Source organism: Vanessa tameamea, chromosome 16 (genome assembly GCF_037043105.1).
Source record: "Vanessa tameamea isolate UH-Manoa-2023 chromosome 16, ilVanTame1 primary haplotype, whole genome shotgun sequence".
Classification (NCBI taxonomy): Eukaryota; Metazoa; Arthropoda; class Insecta; order Lepidoptera; family Nymphalidae; genus Vanessa; species Vanessa tameamea.
The window spans coordinates 6,442,295-6,457,060 of record NC_087324.1 but is presented as its reverse complement, the minus strand read 5'-3'; the positions used below and the strand labels follow the sequence as shown (position 1 = coordinate 6,457,060).

The 14,766-nt window shown below is 29.9% G+C and overlaps 5 protein-coding genes across 5 annotated transcripts in view; 2 read left to right on the top strand and 3 right to left on the bottom strand.

Moving 5' to 3' along the window:
* The window catches only part of LOC135193686 (vitelline membrane protein Vm26Ab-like), a 378,568-nt gene that overhangs the window by 280,051 nt on the left and 83,751 nt on the right, over positions 1–14,766 (bottom strand). The window lies entirely within an intron of this gene.
* Positions 1,298–1,989, bottom strand: LOC113403669 (multifunctional methyltransferase subunit TRM112-like protein). Its single transcript, XM_026644251.2, has one exon. The coding sequence runs from the start codon at positions 1,828–1,830 to the stop codon at positions 1,453–1,455; it is 378 nt and encodes a 125-aa protein (XP_026500036.1). The 5' UTR covers positions 1,831–1,989; the 3' UTR covers positions 1,298–1,452.
* On the top strand, positions 2,340–6,802 carry LOC113403667 (DIS3-like exonuclease 2). The gene is made up of 3 exons (XM_026644250.2): positions 2,340–5,029; positions 5,115–5,373; positions 5,458–6,802. Exons 1-3 carry the CDS (start codon positions 2,481–2,483, stop codon positions 5,650–5,652), a joined length of 3,003 nt encoding a protein of 1,000 aa, XP_026500035.2. The 5' UTR covers positions 2,340–2,480; the 3' UTR covers positions 5,653–6,802.
* Positions 9,375–11,382, top strand: LOC113393925 (E3 ubiquitin-protein ligase FANCL). The gene is made up of 4 exons (XM_026631044.2): positions 9,375–9,945; positions 10,018–10,176; positions 10,593–10,780; positions 11,213–11,382. Exons 1-4 carry the CDS (start codon positions 9,504–9,506, stop codon positions 11,315–11,317), a joined length of 894 nt encoding a protein of 297 aa, XP_026486829.2. The 5' UTR covers positions 9,375–9,503; the 3' UTR covers positions 11,318–11,382.
* On the bottom strand, positions 11,518–14,577 carry LOC113393924 (COP9 signalosome complex subunit 1). The gene is made up of 4 exons (XM_026631043.2): positions 14,432–14,577; positions 14,225–14,303; positions 12,781–14,127; positions 11,518–12,032 (listed from the first exon to the last, which is right to left on the bottom strand). Exons 2-4 carry the CDS (start codon positions 14,234–14,236, stop codon positions 11,940–11,942), a joined length of 1,452 nt encoding a protein of 483 aa, XP_026486828.1. The 5' UTR covers positions 14,237–14,303; positions 14,432–14,577; the 3' UTR covers positions 11,518–11,939.

Sequence of the window (14,766 nt, the reverse complement as noted above, 5' to 3'; positions counted from 1 at the left end):
AATCTTACAAAAATTTACCATCTTTATGGTACAAGAATTATATATATTCAGTATATAAAAAATACAAAAGCATAATGATTTAACATACAAGTCTCAAAGTACATTCACTGTAAATTACATAGATTTTGAACTTCTATATCTCAAAGTTAAAATAGGAAAAAGCAAAAAGAAATGTTGAAAAGTTTATATACTTAATGTAAATATAATTTACGTTAAGTATATAAACTATACTTTGAAATAACTTGCAATTGAAAAATCGATGGGTAGGAGTTTTTTCTGCTTAGGGCTATTAAACAATTCATGTATATCTTGAATCTTGATATACACAATGGAAATATAAGCAGAGTTACAGAAAAGCGAAATGTCGATCCATTATTATTATATTTTATTTTGATTGGTACTAACATGTGTTTAAAATATAATATGGTTAGCAAGTTTAATTCAAATTCTTTTCAGAGGGCTGAAAGTCCTATAAAACACAATAAGCTTTTTTTAATATCATTTGATAACAAAAATCCACCTAATCAAGAATTTTATTTTCTTGTTAAACTGCATCTCAGTATTTTTATTACTTATCTCATAATTGGTCAAGTTAATAAAATAATATTAGTATGGTTGGTTACATAAAACTAATACATACCTCCTGGAATAGATTTTAATTTAATTTAAAAATATAAAGTCTTACACGACCAAAGCAATACAACTTATATATTTAATCAATAAAACTACTATTTGAAGATATATATTTATTTTTTGACCAGCTCTTTCTTTAAACTTCTAATATTCATTGCAGTACAATTTGCAAAAAAAATGTTGGAATGCAAAACAATAATGAAATATTATTTCACAATTTAATTATATCCCAGAGGCAAAACATATTTGTATGCAATTTTAGAAAATAACATTTGAAGGGATATTAAATTATAAATTTCTAACATACATATAAATTTAATATAAAGCTACTAATTAAAAGTTTTTACAAATATAAAGCTGTACATAAAACCTCAATGTAATTCACAATTAAATATTGCAAAGGAAAATTTTAGATATTGTTGTACCTTTATTATCTTATTCCTATTTAAGAAAATTAATAATAAAAAAAAAGCAACAATTTTATCTAGAAGGCATTCAAAGATTTCACAGGAATGTTAATAATTACAAAATGAATACAGAGTTATACTAAACATTAGTTCTAATATTTAGATCTAATTGGCAGCAACTCCCCTAAATAACTATAGTAAAAAAAAAATCATAATCTAAATTAATTATTTGAAATCACATTACAAAAGTAACTTAAACAAGTAATTATGTAATATTGTTTTGACTATTTAATCCATTAATTATGAGTTTAAATGCCATACTTGAAAATGTAACTAATTTTAGTGTTGCAAATTTGTAACGCTGTTTTTTGATTCAGGTAATATTAATGTAACATTTATTTATATACTTCATTTATTGCACTTCTGCTTCTGTTAATAACATATTAGGGATGCCTTTGGTTATAGGAAATTGTCGACCCGATTCAGGACAAGTCAAATAACCCTCTTCCACTTCTACCTCTAATAGAACTCGGTGTGCTTTTTTCAAGAATTCCTTGTCTTCATCATAGTTTCGTTCAATAGTTTGTGGTAAGCCTTCACTATGACCTATACTGTCTGCTGCTTTCCACAATACTTCCCAATCTAATTTAGGGATAATTCTAGAAATGAAGTCGGGATTAAAATCAACTTCATTCACTTTAATATTCGTAGCTTTAATGGCAAGTGGATAACCTGTAAGAACTCCTTTTAAGCATTTTGATGTGAGCATGTTGTGAGTAATAAGCTTCATAATGTGTATAATTAATTATGCCACTTATGATTAAAAAAGTAATGTCTTCACTAAATTACATGTAGCGATTTTTTATTTTTAATGTTTATTTATACCGCCTTACAATTTTGTAGGTTTTTTTTTCTTTAATTTGACATTTAACATTTACTGTTTTAGTTGACATATTGTTTCAGTGTGACATGCTATTATTTGCAATTACAGCGTATTTATAATAATAACTACATTATTGAGAGGTATGTATTATACTTGTTTAATTTCTTGGTGAGAAACTATATTTTGTACCGTAAATTTTAAGTTCCAATCTTATTCGTTAGTTCCATAAATATGGTCTTATGCCATTCCTAATAACAAAGTCTAGATACAAACGCACAATTTAAATCGATATATTTTTCGTGGGATTTCGGATCAGATAAAATTCTTTAATATTTCAAATTTAAAAGAATATGGAAAAGGAAAACAATTATAGAAGTCTGACACTCAAAATCTTAGCTTGGCAACACTATATTTAGGTCAATATCATCATTTAGCAAATAGCAATATTAATTATGCAGAATGCAGATAACATGTTAACAACTAATTATTTACTCAATATTACGCCCCTTGCTTAAAATTATATTTTTAAAGAAAAGGTTAAAAAATTCTCGTTAGTGATGTCTGATTTACTAGAAAATCACTTGGCAAAAAAACAGGAGAAGACTAACCCATCCACGTCACAATCAACAAACTTGCAAACAGTACCGTCAGGGAGTTCTCATAATATTATTAATGATATTGGAACGGATTTGAAAGAAATGTCAGCGTCGTCATCTTCTGCATCTCATTCACAAGAGGAGCAAATCGAGAAGATATCTTCCGATATACATACACTCAGCTTTAGCGATAGGTCGGAGGGCAATCAAAATATAAATATCAATAGTGAAGAAAATTCCATACAAAATAATTCTTTGAGTGGATCGAAAAAAAGGAATGCCAGAAAAAAAGAACGATTGAAAAAATTGCAGATACATTCACCAAACGAGAGCAACCAGGACATTAAGCCTGAAGCTATTCAAACTGCGCCTCCAGTTCCAACGCAAAATGGTATAAATCCATTGCAAAATTTTTTCCTAAAACAAGTTGCTCCATTGTATGCTAATACTAGTTCAAGTTATTTAGAAAATCTCGCACATCATCCACAACTACATTTAATGCAAAGTATGCAATTAAGGGAAATGTTTCTACATTATCAGTTTGCATCAAGTGCACCAAATACTCCTTTAATGCAACAAGCCCATGGTTCCAATTCTCACAACTTTGTGAATTCAGCATTTGCATATCAACCAAAATATTTTCAAAATGCAATGCAGCATCCTTTACTTAGTAAAACTTTTGTAAATGCTAATCATTGTAATATGCATCAATCTTCTAGTTTTCACCAAATGACAAAAAGTAATAGTTTTTCTAATTCCCAAGAGACTAAGACCAATAATTCTCCAAGAAGACAAAGAAATCAGAAGAAACAAGACAATAAAGACAATGATGACAAAAAGTTTAATGCTTACATCTCTTTAGAAGAGGTAGAATTAGGTTTACAAAATAATACATTACTAGAAGGAGTATTAAGAATAAATCCTAAACAATTTCAGCATTCATATGTTTCAAGTACTGATAGAAGTGAGCAAGATGTTCTTATAGATGGTATTAAGAATAGAAATCGTGCCCTGGAAGGTGATGTTGTTATTGTTCAATATATTGACAGCGAGAGTGAAGAAAATAATGATTCTAATGAAGATAATAAGCAGAAAAGAGGCAAAGTAGTGTTTATAAAAGAAAAGGTTCACACTAGATTATGCATTGGAAAATTAAAACTGATGCCTGATAAGAATAGACAAAGAGCATTATTTGTACCCAGGGATCACAGAATACCAAGGTTAAACATACCATTTACAAATTGGCCAGATAATTTCTATCAGGATTCAAAAAGTTATGAAAACACTTTGTTTTCAGCTAAAATCATTGACTGGTTTGATGTACGGTTTGCTTTGGGTAAATTAGACTGTAATATAGGAGAATCAGGTGATATGCAAACAGAAACTAAAGCAATTCTGGCTCAAACTGACTTGGACATAACACCATTTGGCCCAGAGGTAAGGCATTTATATCCTCGTTTAGATTATACAATTCCTGAAGAAGAAAAGAATATAAGGGAAGATTGTAGAAAGTTATGTATTTTTAGTATAGATCCAGCTAATTGTCGTGATATAGATGATGCTGTTTCATGTAAAAAACTTGATAATGACAACTATGAAATTGGAGTCCATATTTCAGATGTTGCTCATTTCTTGACTGAGAATACAATTTTGGATGAAAAAGTAGCAGAAAAAGCTACAACTATATATTTGGTTGAGAAAGCATACCACATGCTGCCAGATGATATGTGCATGCTGTGTTCTTTATTTCCTGGAGTAGATAAACTTGCATTCTCTATATTCTGGGAAGTTACAGAGAGTGGTATAGTCATAAGTCATAGGTTTGCAAAGACAATTATACACTCATGCTGTCAATTAGCCTATGAACATGCTCAAGCAGTACTTGAATTCAAAGAAAATGCTGAAGACAATTTTCCCGAAATATATAATGGGTTTAACTATCAAGATGTGTACCAAACAATTAAAATATTAGGTAAGCTGTCTGCAATATTTAGAAAAAATAGATTCGAGGGTGGTGCATTGCGAATCGATCAGCCTAAGGTGTCATTCCATTTAAGCCCTGTAAATGGATTGCCAGATTCTTTTTGCATTTATCAAAGTAAAGAAAGTCACCAGCTGATTGAAGAGTTCATGCTTCTTGCTAACATGACTGTAGCTAAGAGAATATATGATGACCATCCACAATTAGCTGTCTTGAGATGCCATCCTACACCTAGTATTTTTATGCTAAGACAGCTTGCTAAGTCATTGAAACCAATGGGTATTGATCTAGAAATTTCATCTGCTGGTGATTTACAAAGATCACTTTTGTCCTATGCTGGACCTGATTCTGAAGATAGGGGAAAAGGTATGGTCTTGAACATGCTGTGTGCTAAGCCAATGACGAGAGCAAAATATTTTTGTGCAGGTGGACAAAGCGAAGAAGATTTCCACCATTATGCCTTAAATGTACCTCTATATACTCATTTCACTAGTCCAATAAGGCGTTATGCCGATATAATGGTTCACAGGTAAATTTATTCAATAAATATATCTTATTCTGTCATTAAAAATTACCTACTTTTATAGATTACATTAAACAAAACACTTTTTCAGATTATTAGCTGCTAGCTTAAATTATAGAGATGTACCTAAATGGGATGTGGACAAAGTTAGCATGATTACTGCACAGTGCAATAAGCAAAAGTATAATGCTAAAAAGGCAGGGGAATTATCAACAGAACTATACACTCTGAAGTACATCGAATTGAACTCGCCTCTTGTTACTGAAGCTGTTGTTGTAGAAGTAAAAGAAAAATACATAGATGTAATAATAGTGGCAATGGGTTTAAATAGAAGAATATTTTTCAACAATGTAAGCTATAATTTTATTTATTACTTAATGTTTTTTGACCAATTAAGATTATCTGGTCTTAAGATTACCTTAATTTCTTTTCAGGATTTTCCTGGGGATTATAAGTGTATAAAAAACGATGCAGGTATAAAATTGTCGAAAATGGAACTAACATGGAATGCCATTGAAGATTTGCCAACAATAATACAGGTTATTGAAGTTTTCTCAATACTACAAGTAGAAATGCACAAAGGTGATGATATGGTGAAAGTAGAGACAAAGCTTGTAAGGCCGAAATAATTTATTTTAATTAATTCTACATATTGTATAATTTTACAAGATTTTTTTATTAATTTGTATTATTTTAATTATTTGACAAATTTCATTACACATTTCAGGTTGTAAATTTTTAAATTTATTATTTTTGTACTAATTCTTAGGTACTTGCACTTTATTGCGCACAAATACAATTATGACGACAATTATTTGTAAAAATAAACTAAAGCTGATTAAAAAAAATTAATGAATTTATTCTAATAAAATAATGTGTAGTATATGAATGAGATTTATAATATCCAATAGGTTGACAAACTATGCATGTTATAATTTTTTTTAAATGTTTATTCATTCGACCCTGTTGTAATTTTGTTTGAGGTATTTCTTGTTTATTTATTCTGACAACTATTTTGATACTTTTACATCTTATGACATTTATCTGTAGGTATTTTGGGATATTAATTGTTTTTCAATTTACAATGATGCATTTTTGTGCAAATTTTACAAATAGTAAAAAGCTTAAAAATATATCTAGATTAAAAAAAATAGTAGTATGATGTAAATTTTAACGAAAACAGCAATAATTCTTGCCTAATACCACATAATATAAATGAATTTAAAAATACAAATTTTTGTAGAATGATATATATGCATAGTTTTTAACTTGTTTATGCTAAAATTACATTGCATATTTTAATCAAATATTGTATACATTTTTAATAATTTGTTTCGAGTATATCTTTGGAAAAAAATTTAAATACATATCCTATATGTAAATTATTTATACGAATGTCTCATTTTTAACTTGAAACTTTAATTGGATGATATGAAAGCTTAATTTAATTGCAAAAAGGATTATAAATATTTGCATAGTATAGCTTTTATGATGATAAAAATTAAATTTTTATAAAAACTATTGTCAAGCAGTATTAAAATTTAAAAATAAAATTAATATGAAATAATATAGTATATAATCTGGTAGTTTATATTTTTTATAAAATGATTGTATAATTTTTAGCTATTACTTATATTTAAGAGTAGAATCAGTAATTTATTCAAAATTACTATTTTCTTACTACCTCTCAGCATTTTATGGGAATGAATACTTAGGAAATGTGTAGTACAATTAATTGTTATAATATAGACATTAGATTAAGTGTATGCATTTAACAAATTAGTTTTTTTTTAATTTTAAAATTTATTTAGTGTTAAACCCAACCTTCCTATTAGATCATTAATTATAGGTAAACCGCTGTAAACTTGCGAAGGGTGTCACTGGTAGCCTAAAAATCTAAATATCTACCAAATTCTACTGCCACCAGTAGAATTAATTGATTGCCATCTTGATTTAAAAAGGGGCAACTTTAGTTGATATAATAATATTTTTTTTAAATTAAGGGATAAAATGTGGCTAATTATTATCAATTAATATAATAAGTAACAAATTATTTAGAAAGAGTTCGAAATAAAAAAAAATCGGCGAAAGCTTTTCTCCGGATCGTAGATAAATGAAAAAACATTTACAAGAGGAGTATGGCGATGAACGATAAAATTGTAATTTTCGAAGCACCAGGATTAGAGACGATAATATGTTTTCTCTGGTCACAAAATCTTCTCGCGAGCCGAGTATGAGACTTAGTCAATCCGACTCAGGAAGAAAGATCGTGTTGTTGATGATACGAGATCGTTACCCAACAACGTGAACAACGAAAGTGGGAACAATTTGATAATATTTTTTAATTATATGCAAGTTCAATGGGCCGAATGTGATTATTATAAAAGATGAAAATATATACAAAAAAATAATCGAATAGATACATAAGTATACGCCTACGATATGTATATTCCGGTTTCTATTGGATTATCGCCAGATAATCAGATCGTCCTCGGAATTTAAAAATGAAATTATTTTAAGTGATGATGAAGAAAGTTTCGATAAATGAAAAAATATTTATCTATTTTCAATTTGTACGCAATTAATAACTAAAATTAATAAAGACCATTGTTATTTTATTTTGTTCAATTAAATATCAGACAATTGTACCAGAAATTAATATATTAATATGTATTAAACGTGTTATTTACTTCACGCTTACGCTACAAAAATATATTTATTTTCTTGATACATGTAAAATAAACTGAATAAAAATTCTTAAGCAAGAACCGATAAATAATTAAGCGCCGCAGACTGTCAGGAGGGCCAAGCATACAGCGGTTTACCTACGTCCTTAATAGGTTTCAAATAAGTGTTTCAATTATGGTGTTTTTGTAAGCAGTGGTAACTTGTAAGTTGCAGGTGGAAATTCGGGCAAGCTCTAATAATTTTTTATGTGCATAATTTGTACAGCGGTTAACATGAGTATCGCCATGGAATGAGGTCCTCTACTCAACAGTGAGACATTTACAAGCTTTTTCTTCGCTTTTTTACTGTAGAGATTCACGTGCTCATTACGTGGTAATATTAATGGTATAATTAATAGCAATATTGGAGGTGGCACCACTAGCGCTTGAGAATCATATTATGTATAACTATGCAGCATTACATTAAAATAAAAAACATGAGATGATATGCATAATACAAATGATACCTAATTTTTTTTATTACTTTGCAAATTTATTGGGTATTCCTTTATATATAATTATATCATCACTTTAATTTACCTACCAATAAAAAATATTAGTATTAACTATCGCCAGTTTCGAGTGCGCATTGTTCTAGTTCTAGAGACCTAGAACAATGCGTTATTTTTAAAGTTATAATTCTTTTGGCGCTTTATGAAAAAATTATGAGAGTGAATTTCTATGTTGGGGGTGCGTCGGGTGACTTAAAGGAGTTTTCTTAAATTGGCTGGCAGCGTAAGTAGTAATAGCAGTATGTATTTTGTAGTGGCAGTGTAAAAAAAATTTTCTTCTTGCAATGATTTATTGACAAACGAGTATTTATACAAAAAAATAAATAATAAATAACCATTGTCGATATAAGGAAATAATATGAAATAAACATCCAATTTTTGTCAAAACTATTCATTATTTCAGATGCTGATGTAACATATTGTGGCATGTACTTGTTGTTGCTAACGGTGTAACGAGGTACTGCTACATGTTACAAAAAACCAGTGGTACCCACTCCGTCTTGTCAGGCGGCCATCACTGGATCGCTTGCGCATGCTACCGTGACGCCCCGACGGTTGGCCCACCGTTGTGGGCCTCCAAGCTAGAGGAGTCACAGAGAACCCCCCCTACTCTCGGCGAAGCTTACAACAGGGGGAGAAGGAACGCATAGCGCCGACGCCTTCTCCACGGTCATCTTCGGCGGAGCGAGTCCGCAGCGGCACTCTTTCTGCAACAATACACTTTCGCAGAAAAAGACCATCTCGTTCCAGCACCTCTTACTGCATGGCATGGCGGTTATCACGCTAGGCAACGAGAGATCTCCGCCGACTTTTGCCACCAGGGAATGTCTCTCGGGCCCAACGATTGAGGGTGAAGTTTACCCTCAATCGTTTTCTTTATAATCAAAGAAATCATCGCCCAAATACACTGGTTCAAAGTGTGGTGGAGGCTTTAGAATAGGTTTTCAATAATAGTGAATGCTCTATGATAATTATTAATTTGACAGATGACAATACATATTGTAATCAAAATAAAATAACCACTAAACTAAGAATTGAATTGAAATTAATAACAACTATATACGATATGAGATTATCATTTTAAACTTTAATAAACAATACATTTTTATATAATAAATTGTTGATATCTACAGCATACAATGTCCATTAAAAATGGTTATTAATTTTATGTAGTTGTAAAACATTTGATTTAATATAATGCTAGGTTTGTTTTAGAAGATTGCTGAAGAACATTATAATAACATGTATGGACCTAAAATAGATAACTTGCTTGGCCTTTTCTTAGAAAATGATATAAAATTTATTGACACAGTCAGTTTAGACATAATCGATAAAGAGTTTATTGAAGAAATTAGAAATTTGCCCGAGGATATATCCCTGTCTTTTGGCAGAAGTCTTCGAGAATTTAAATGTACTGTACAAGATTATGAAAGTCAAAGAGTACATGAAATATTTTTGAAATATAATGGTCTTCATAAACTGACTATTTCTAGAGTTAATCTTCCTCACTCGCAATTGCAAGAATGTGAATATTCCTCAATTGAAGAGGTTGTACTCGCTTTTCGTCAATACATTAACAGCTTAAGCTTATATTTTCAAGAACTAGAAAGTATAGACACATCTTTTACTGTGATGGAACCAGTCAAACCTACCTTTAAAGATGATTACAGGAGAATATTACTTGGTTTGCTGTTCATTACATTTTTGTTGTTAAATTATTTTTGTATTCAATAATATAAATTTATATGACTTGCAGATGAAAGAACATGGTTGCACGTTGAAGTGACCAGTAATGGTTCAGCAATGAATATTCATCTTGTTGGTCAGTCAGAACATTGGCATGACAAATTACAAGCTGGTCTATTAGCTTGGGATCATGACAAAGACATAGTGAGCAACATTACAGACATATTTGGTAAATACTAACATTTACCATATGCATATTTAAAAAAAAAGATGTGCATTGTGGAAACGAAGTTGTTTTGCTATATATACTGTTTACTAAATAATAGACACATTAATTAAACAAAATTATTATCAAAAATATGGTGTAAATTAAACCAATAACAAAGAATAAAATAATTATTTAATATAAATCCATTTACAAAGAAAGGAAAAGGTTGTCTTTGGAAGGGGCATAAAGCTTCTTCTTTCCTTAGAGATTTCAGTTCACTCTACTGTAAACTATGTCAAAGAACTGCGTTCAAAAAACATTTTAAAAATTTTTTTGAGGAAAACATAGCATAAAAAAGATTATTGGATGAACAAAAAGCACTAGTCATAGTCATAGTATTTCATTTATAAAATAAAACTTGCTTTTTCTATTTGTAGATTTGATGAAATCTTCATCTTTTGTCAAGCAATTAGACAAAGTAGAAGCAACAAATGATAACAAAGTTGACTTTCCCTCATGTGCCATATGCTTCTGTGTTGAGTTACCAGACAACCCAGGAGTACCACAACCAGTGTGTCAGAATCCTAATTGTGGTGTTTACTTCCATAAAAGTTGTTTATTTCAGGTAATAATTGTCTATATTGACATATCCAAATTATTGCAGGTCTTTTTGTGAAAATTCAAATCTTCTGAGATTGCTTTATAATAGTCTACCTTTAGAATAGATCAAGTTAAAGTTAAAAATGTTCAATATTTGATTAGGTCTTTAAATTATGTATTTAAATTGGTCTATGTAAAAATAGAATGGTACTGCAACCCTAGTTCAGGCTTACTCAGATATACAAATAATGATCAATTATTATTTTAGCATTTTTCTTTACAATTATTAGTATCTAATTTTAAAGACTTGTTTATTTCATAAAGATGTAAGGGTATTTTGCAGTACATAATAAAAAAAAAATCGAATTATATCATTATTGAATCTTTTTACCACAAGTTTTTATCACTTAAATGGTTCAAAAGCAAATATGAAAAAAAAAAATTGTTTTTGTTTCAGTGGCTTGTTGCTTGTGAGAGAGGTCGCCTGCCTGCATTTGGTGTTGCAAATGGCAGTTGTCCAACATGTCTTCAATCTATAACATGCAGCGAAAAAGACAACTAGCTTACGTTTTATAGCATATACTATTGTGTCCTATTTATATTTCTTTAATAAAGGTTTAAACTATTTCAGTGTGTGAGTTATTTTTTCCAAACTTAAAAATAGCACAACCTTTATAAATATTAGGAAAAAGATATTTGATGCAGGATAATTTGCTAAACTTTTCAGATATGGACATATTTTGTTGAAATTAAAAGTCAATATATTTTTACTTTTTTAATATTATTAAAAATTACGTAGACATAATATTTTGTGGTTACATAGAATAATTCTGTATAAACAATGTTGCAAATAATGCTTGCATCAGCAGTTCAAAGTTCGTGAGAGCTGACAAAACATTACACTTAAAATCAACACCAGCATTTGCAAAGGCAATATTGCTGAAACCACACAGACCTACTTCTGTATTTTTTCAATAAAAAACCAAAGTGGGTATTTAATGGTACTTAAAGTGTTTACTCAAAATGAAAAAGAGAAGATTTCACATGACAAACTAAAATGTATTTCTTAATTAAAGGCTTCGCCTAAAAAATTAAATTGCATGATACAATTTGTGTCTGATGTACAAATTATTTAAATTGCCATGTAAAAGTGTTAGATGTTGACTATTTTGTGAGATACTTTATCACAAGGGCACGGTCTCAAAGGTGCGCGGTGTGTGACTGGTACTGGAGCCAGGAGCCTCACCACATTGTGGACCAGTTTCTCGGCCAACATTCTGTAAGAGTACAAAATCACTGTTCCATAAGTATTATCACATTTTTCAACATTCTATATAAAATGTTGTTTACAATATAAAAATTAATACTTTATGAATGTAATAGATAGATAGTTACAAGCTATTTGATTATTTATGCTAATTAAAGTTTGACAATTTTAGAAGCAAATTGTTGTTCTTGATAAAGTTACTGTATGTTTAATTTTCTGAAGAGAATATATTTTTCTTTACAGTAAATGATTTTATTAAGAGCAAATTAAAGTTAAAATAAAAAATAAATAAAGCATTATCATTAGTTGGAGTGAAAGAACATTAATCTAGAATTATTGGTAAATGAAAAAGTTATTAATTTTACATAATATATATAGTCTGGCTACAAGTTCTAAAATCATTTATATTTTTACCATCATCAATTTTTTACCCCGAAAGAGGTAATACAAAAAAGTAATTTATTCTTGGGCTCCAGATAACTTCATTTCAAATTGCATCAAAATAGGTTCAGTGGTTTATGTATGCTAGTGTAACAGATAGAGTTACAAATATATTTATAATATTAGTACAGATTTGTTATCATAAAGCAATTTAAATTTCCAAGATTATGCAATACTCATTTTCTGTACTTCAGTACAGAGTGAAAAATTACTTTATGAGATATTAATGAAGCCCCAGTCAAATAATAATATTTCACGCAAAAACTTTTTTTACATTAAGTTTATTTAGATTTATAAAATAAAATAAACATATATACCTTAACATGTATTTGATTTTTGAGCATGGCAGCACGTAGAATTAACATGGATGTCCGTCGCTGATATTCTTTCCCCATTGCAAGACTTCTTTCAAAAGTAGTGCTCCTCTGGTCCACATCTTTAGCATAGAGTATTTTGTTATGTGAATCAATGCGTGCTTGAATTTGTCCATCAAGTATTAATTGCATTAATTCATCTTCTAGAGCATTTACTGTACGATTAAAAGCAGCAGCCATTAGTCGCATGTCAGCTGACAAATAGGGACTAAAGTACTGAATTAAGGCTCTGTTGCGTATCTGCATGTATAAAGAATTTAAGTGTGGTGCTAAATACATATCTAGAAGAAGATTGTCACGTATCTCATCAAGTAACCTTAAGCAGGATGCATATTTAGATTCATAAAATTTAAAAATTATGTCTCGTAACTGAGGTTCTAGTTCTAAAAATAATTTAAAAGAACTGCTAACTATCACTTGTTTTTGAAGCTCAGATCGATCAAAAGTAGCCAATGCACAAAGTCCTCCATAAACGGCTACATTATTGCTACTAAGAAGTTCTGGATAATCACAGTGATCAATACTGGCAGCTAGAAAATGTTTTGCAGCAGACTTGTATTTCTTAGTTGCTAACTCAGCTAAGCCTGCAGCACACTTTAAGCGAGTAAGTATAGCTTGATTGGAATCTTTTCCAGGAACTTCATTAAAATCTGGTGTTCCTTCTGCTTTAGAAACATAATTTAAAACATGTGCCCAGTTCTGCAAATACACTGAAACCTTTACTACATTGAGGCACATCATTATTATATGTTTGCCACTTGTGCAGTAATCTCTAGCTCTAGAATAACACTTTAGAGCACTAGTTAGGTCACCGCAGTCAAGGTAGTGATCACCTAAGTCATCATGACCTCTTCTTATGCTTTCTTTTATAGAATTAGTTTTGTAATTTTTAAGATCTGTATCTAATTTTTCCAACTTTATAGCAGCTTTTTTAGTTTTTGATTCCACCCACATTGAGTCAAGAACAGGGATATCCTGTGAACCCATCTGAACAGCTACATCCGGTAAGCCTGCAGTTGCTATAGCTTCAGCAAGTTTCTTGTGGAGTGTTTGATAAAGACTTACATTATAGGTGGTCATGACATATGCTATAGCCATTTTAAGGGCTTCTAATCTTAGAGATGGACAGTGGTCTGCTACAAACATCAATCTGTACAACTTAGCAAAACCTGTGTATGACGCAGCATATGTCTCCAAATCTAAAGTAGGATTTTCAACCACATAACATTCTGTCTCATTGTTTTCATTATCTTCAAGTGGAACATCCACTTGCATCGGTTCCGCCGTATTCTGAAAGAACAAAGTAATCAAAGTACAATATTATACGACTTTATCAACACCATTAGCTGGTAATTAACGTATATATAAGAAAATACGGTTGACTTACCATTTCGAACATTTTATTAGTATAAACTTGAACTAAAATATAAAATACGCGAATTCCCTTGTCAACGCAGGAAACCAACCTAGAACACGAAGGTATTTTTTAACTTCCTTGGTTTTTACACAATGTAGATTGATTATTTTAATGATTGGCACTTTATTCAAACATCTGTAGAAACAGATGTAACGAGAACAATTATTATCAAAATACCTTTATCATTACGTTTCTTTTTTGCAGCGGCATTTTTCTTTTTTGACGAGAAATCTATAGGGTTACCCTCTGTAAATTTGTCAAATATTTAGATAATCTAAATATTTCAATAATTTAAAAAGTACATAGATATTAAAATCTTCAAATGTAATTTGTAATAAGCGTTGTCATCAATTTTAAATTGCTTATTTATGTACTAATCATTATTTTTTTTACTAATACATATATATTATGACAAACGGAAAAAATTATATATACATATCATTCAAAATAAAATTTGCGTTGCTATTAGTGAAAACGGTATATCTACTATTATGATAATCTTTAAATGAGAA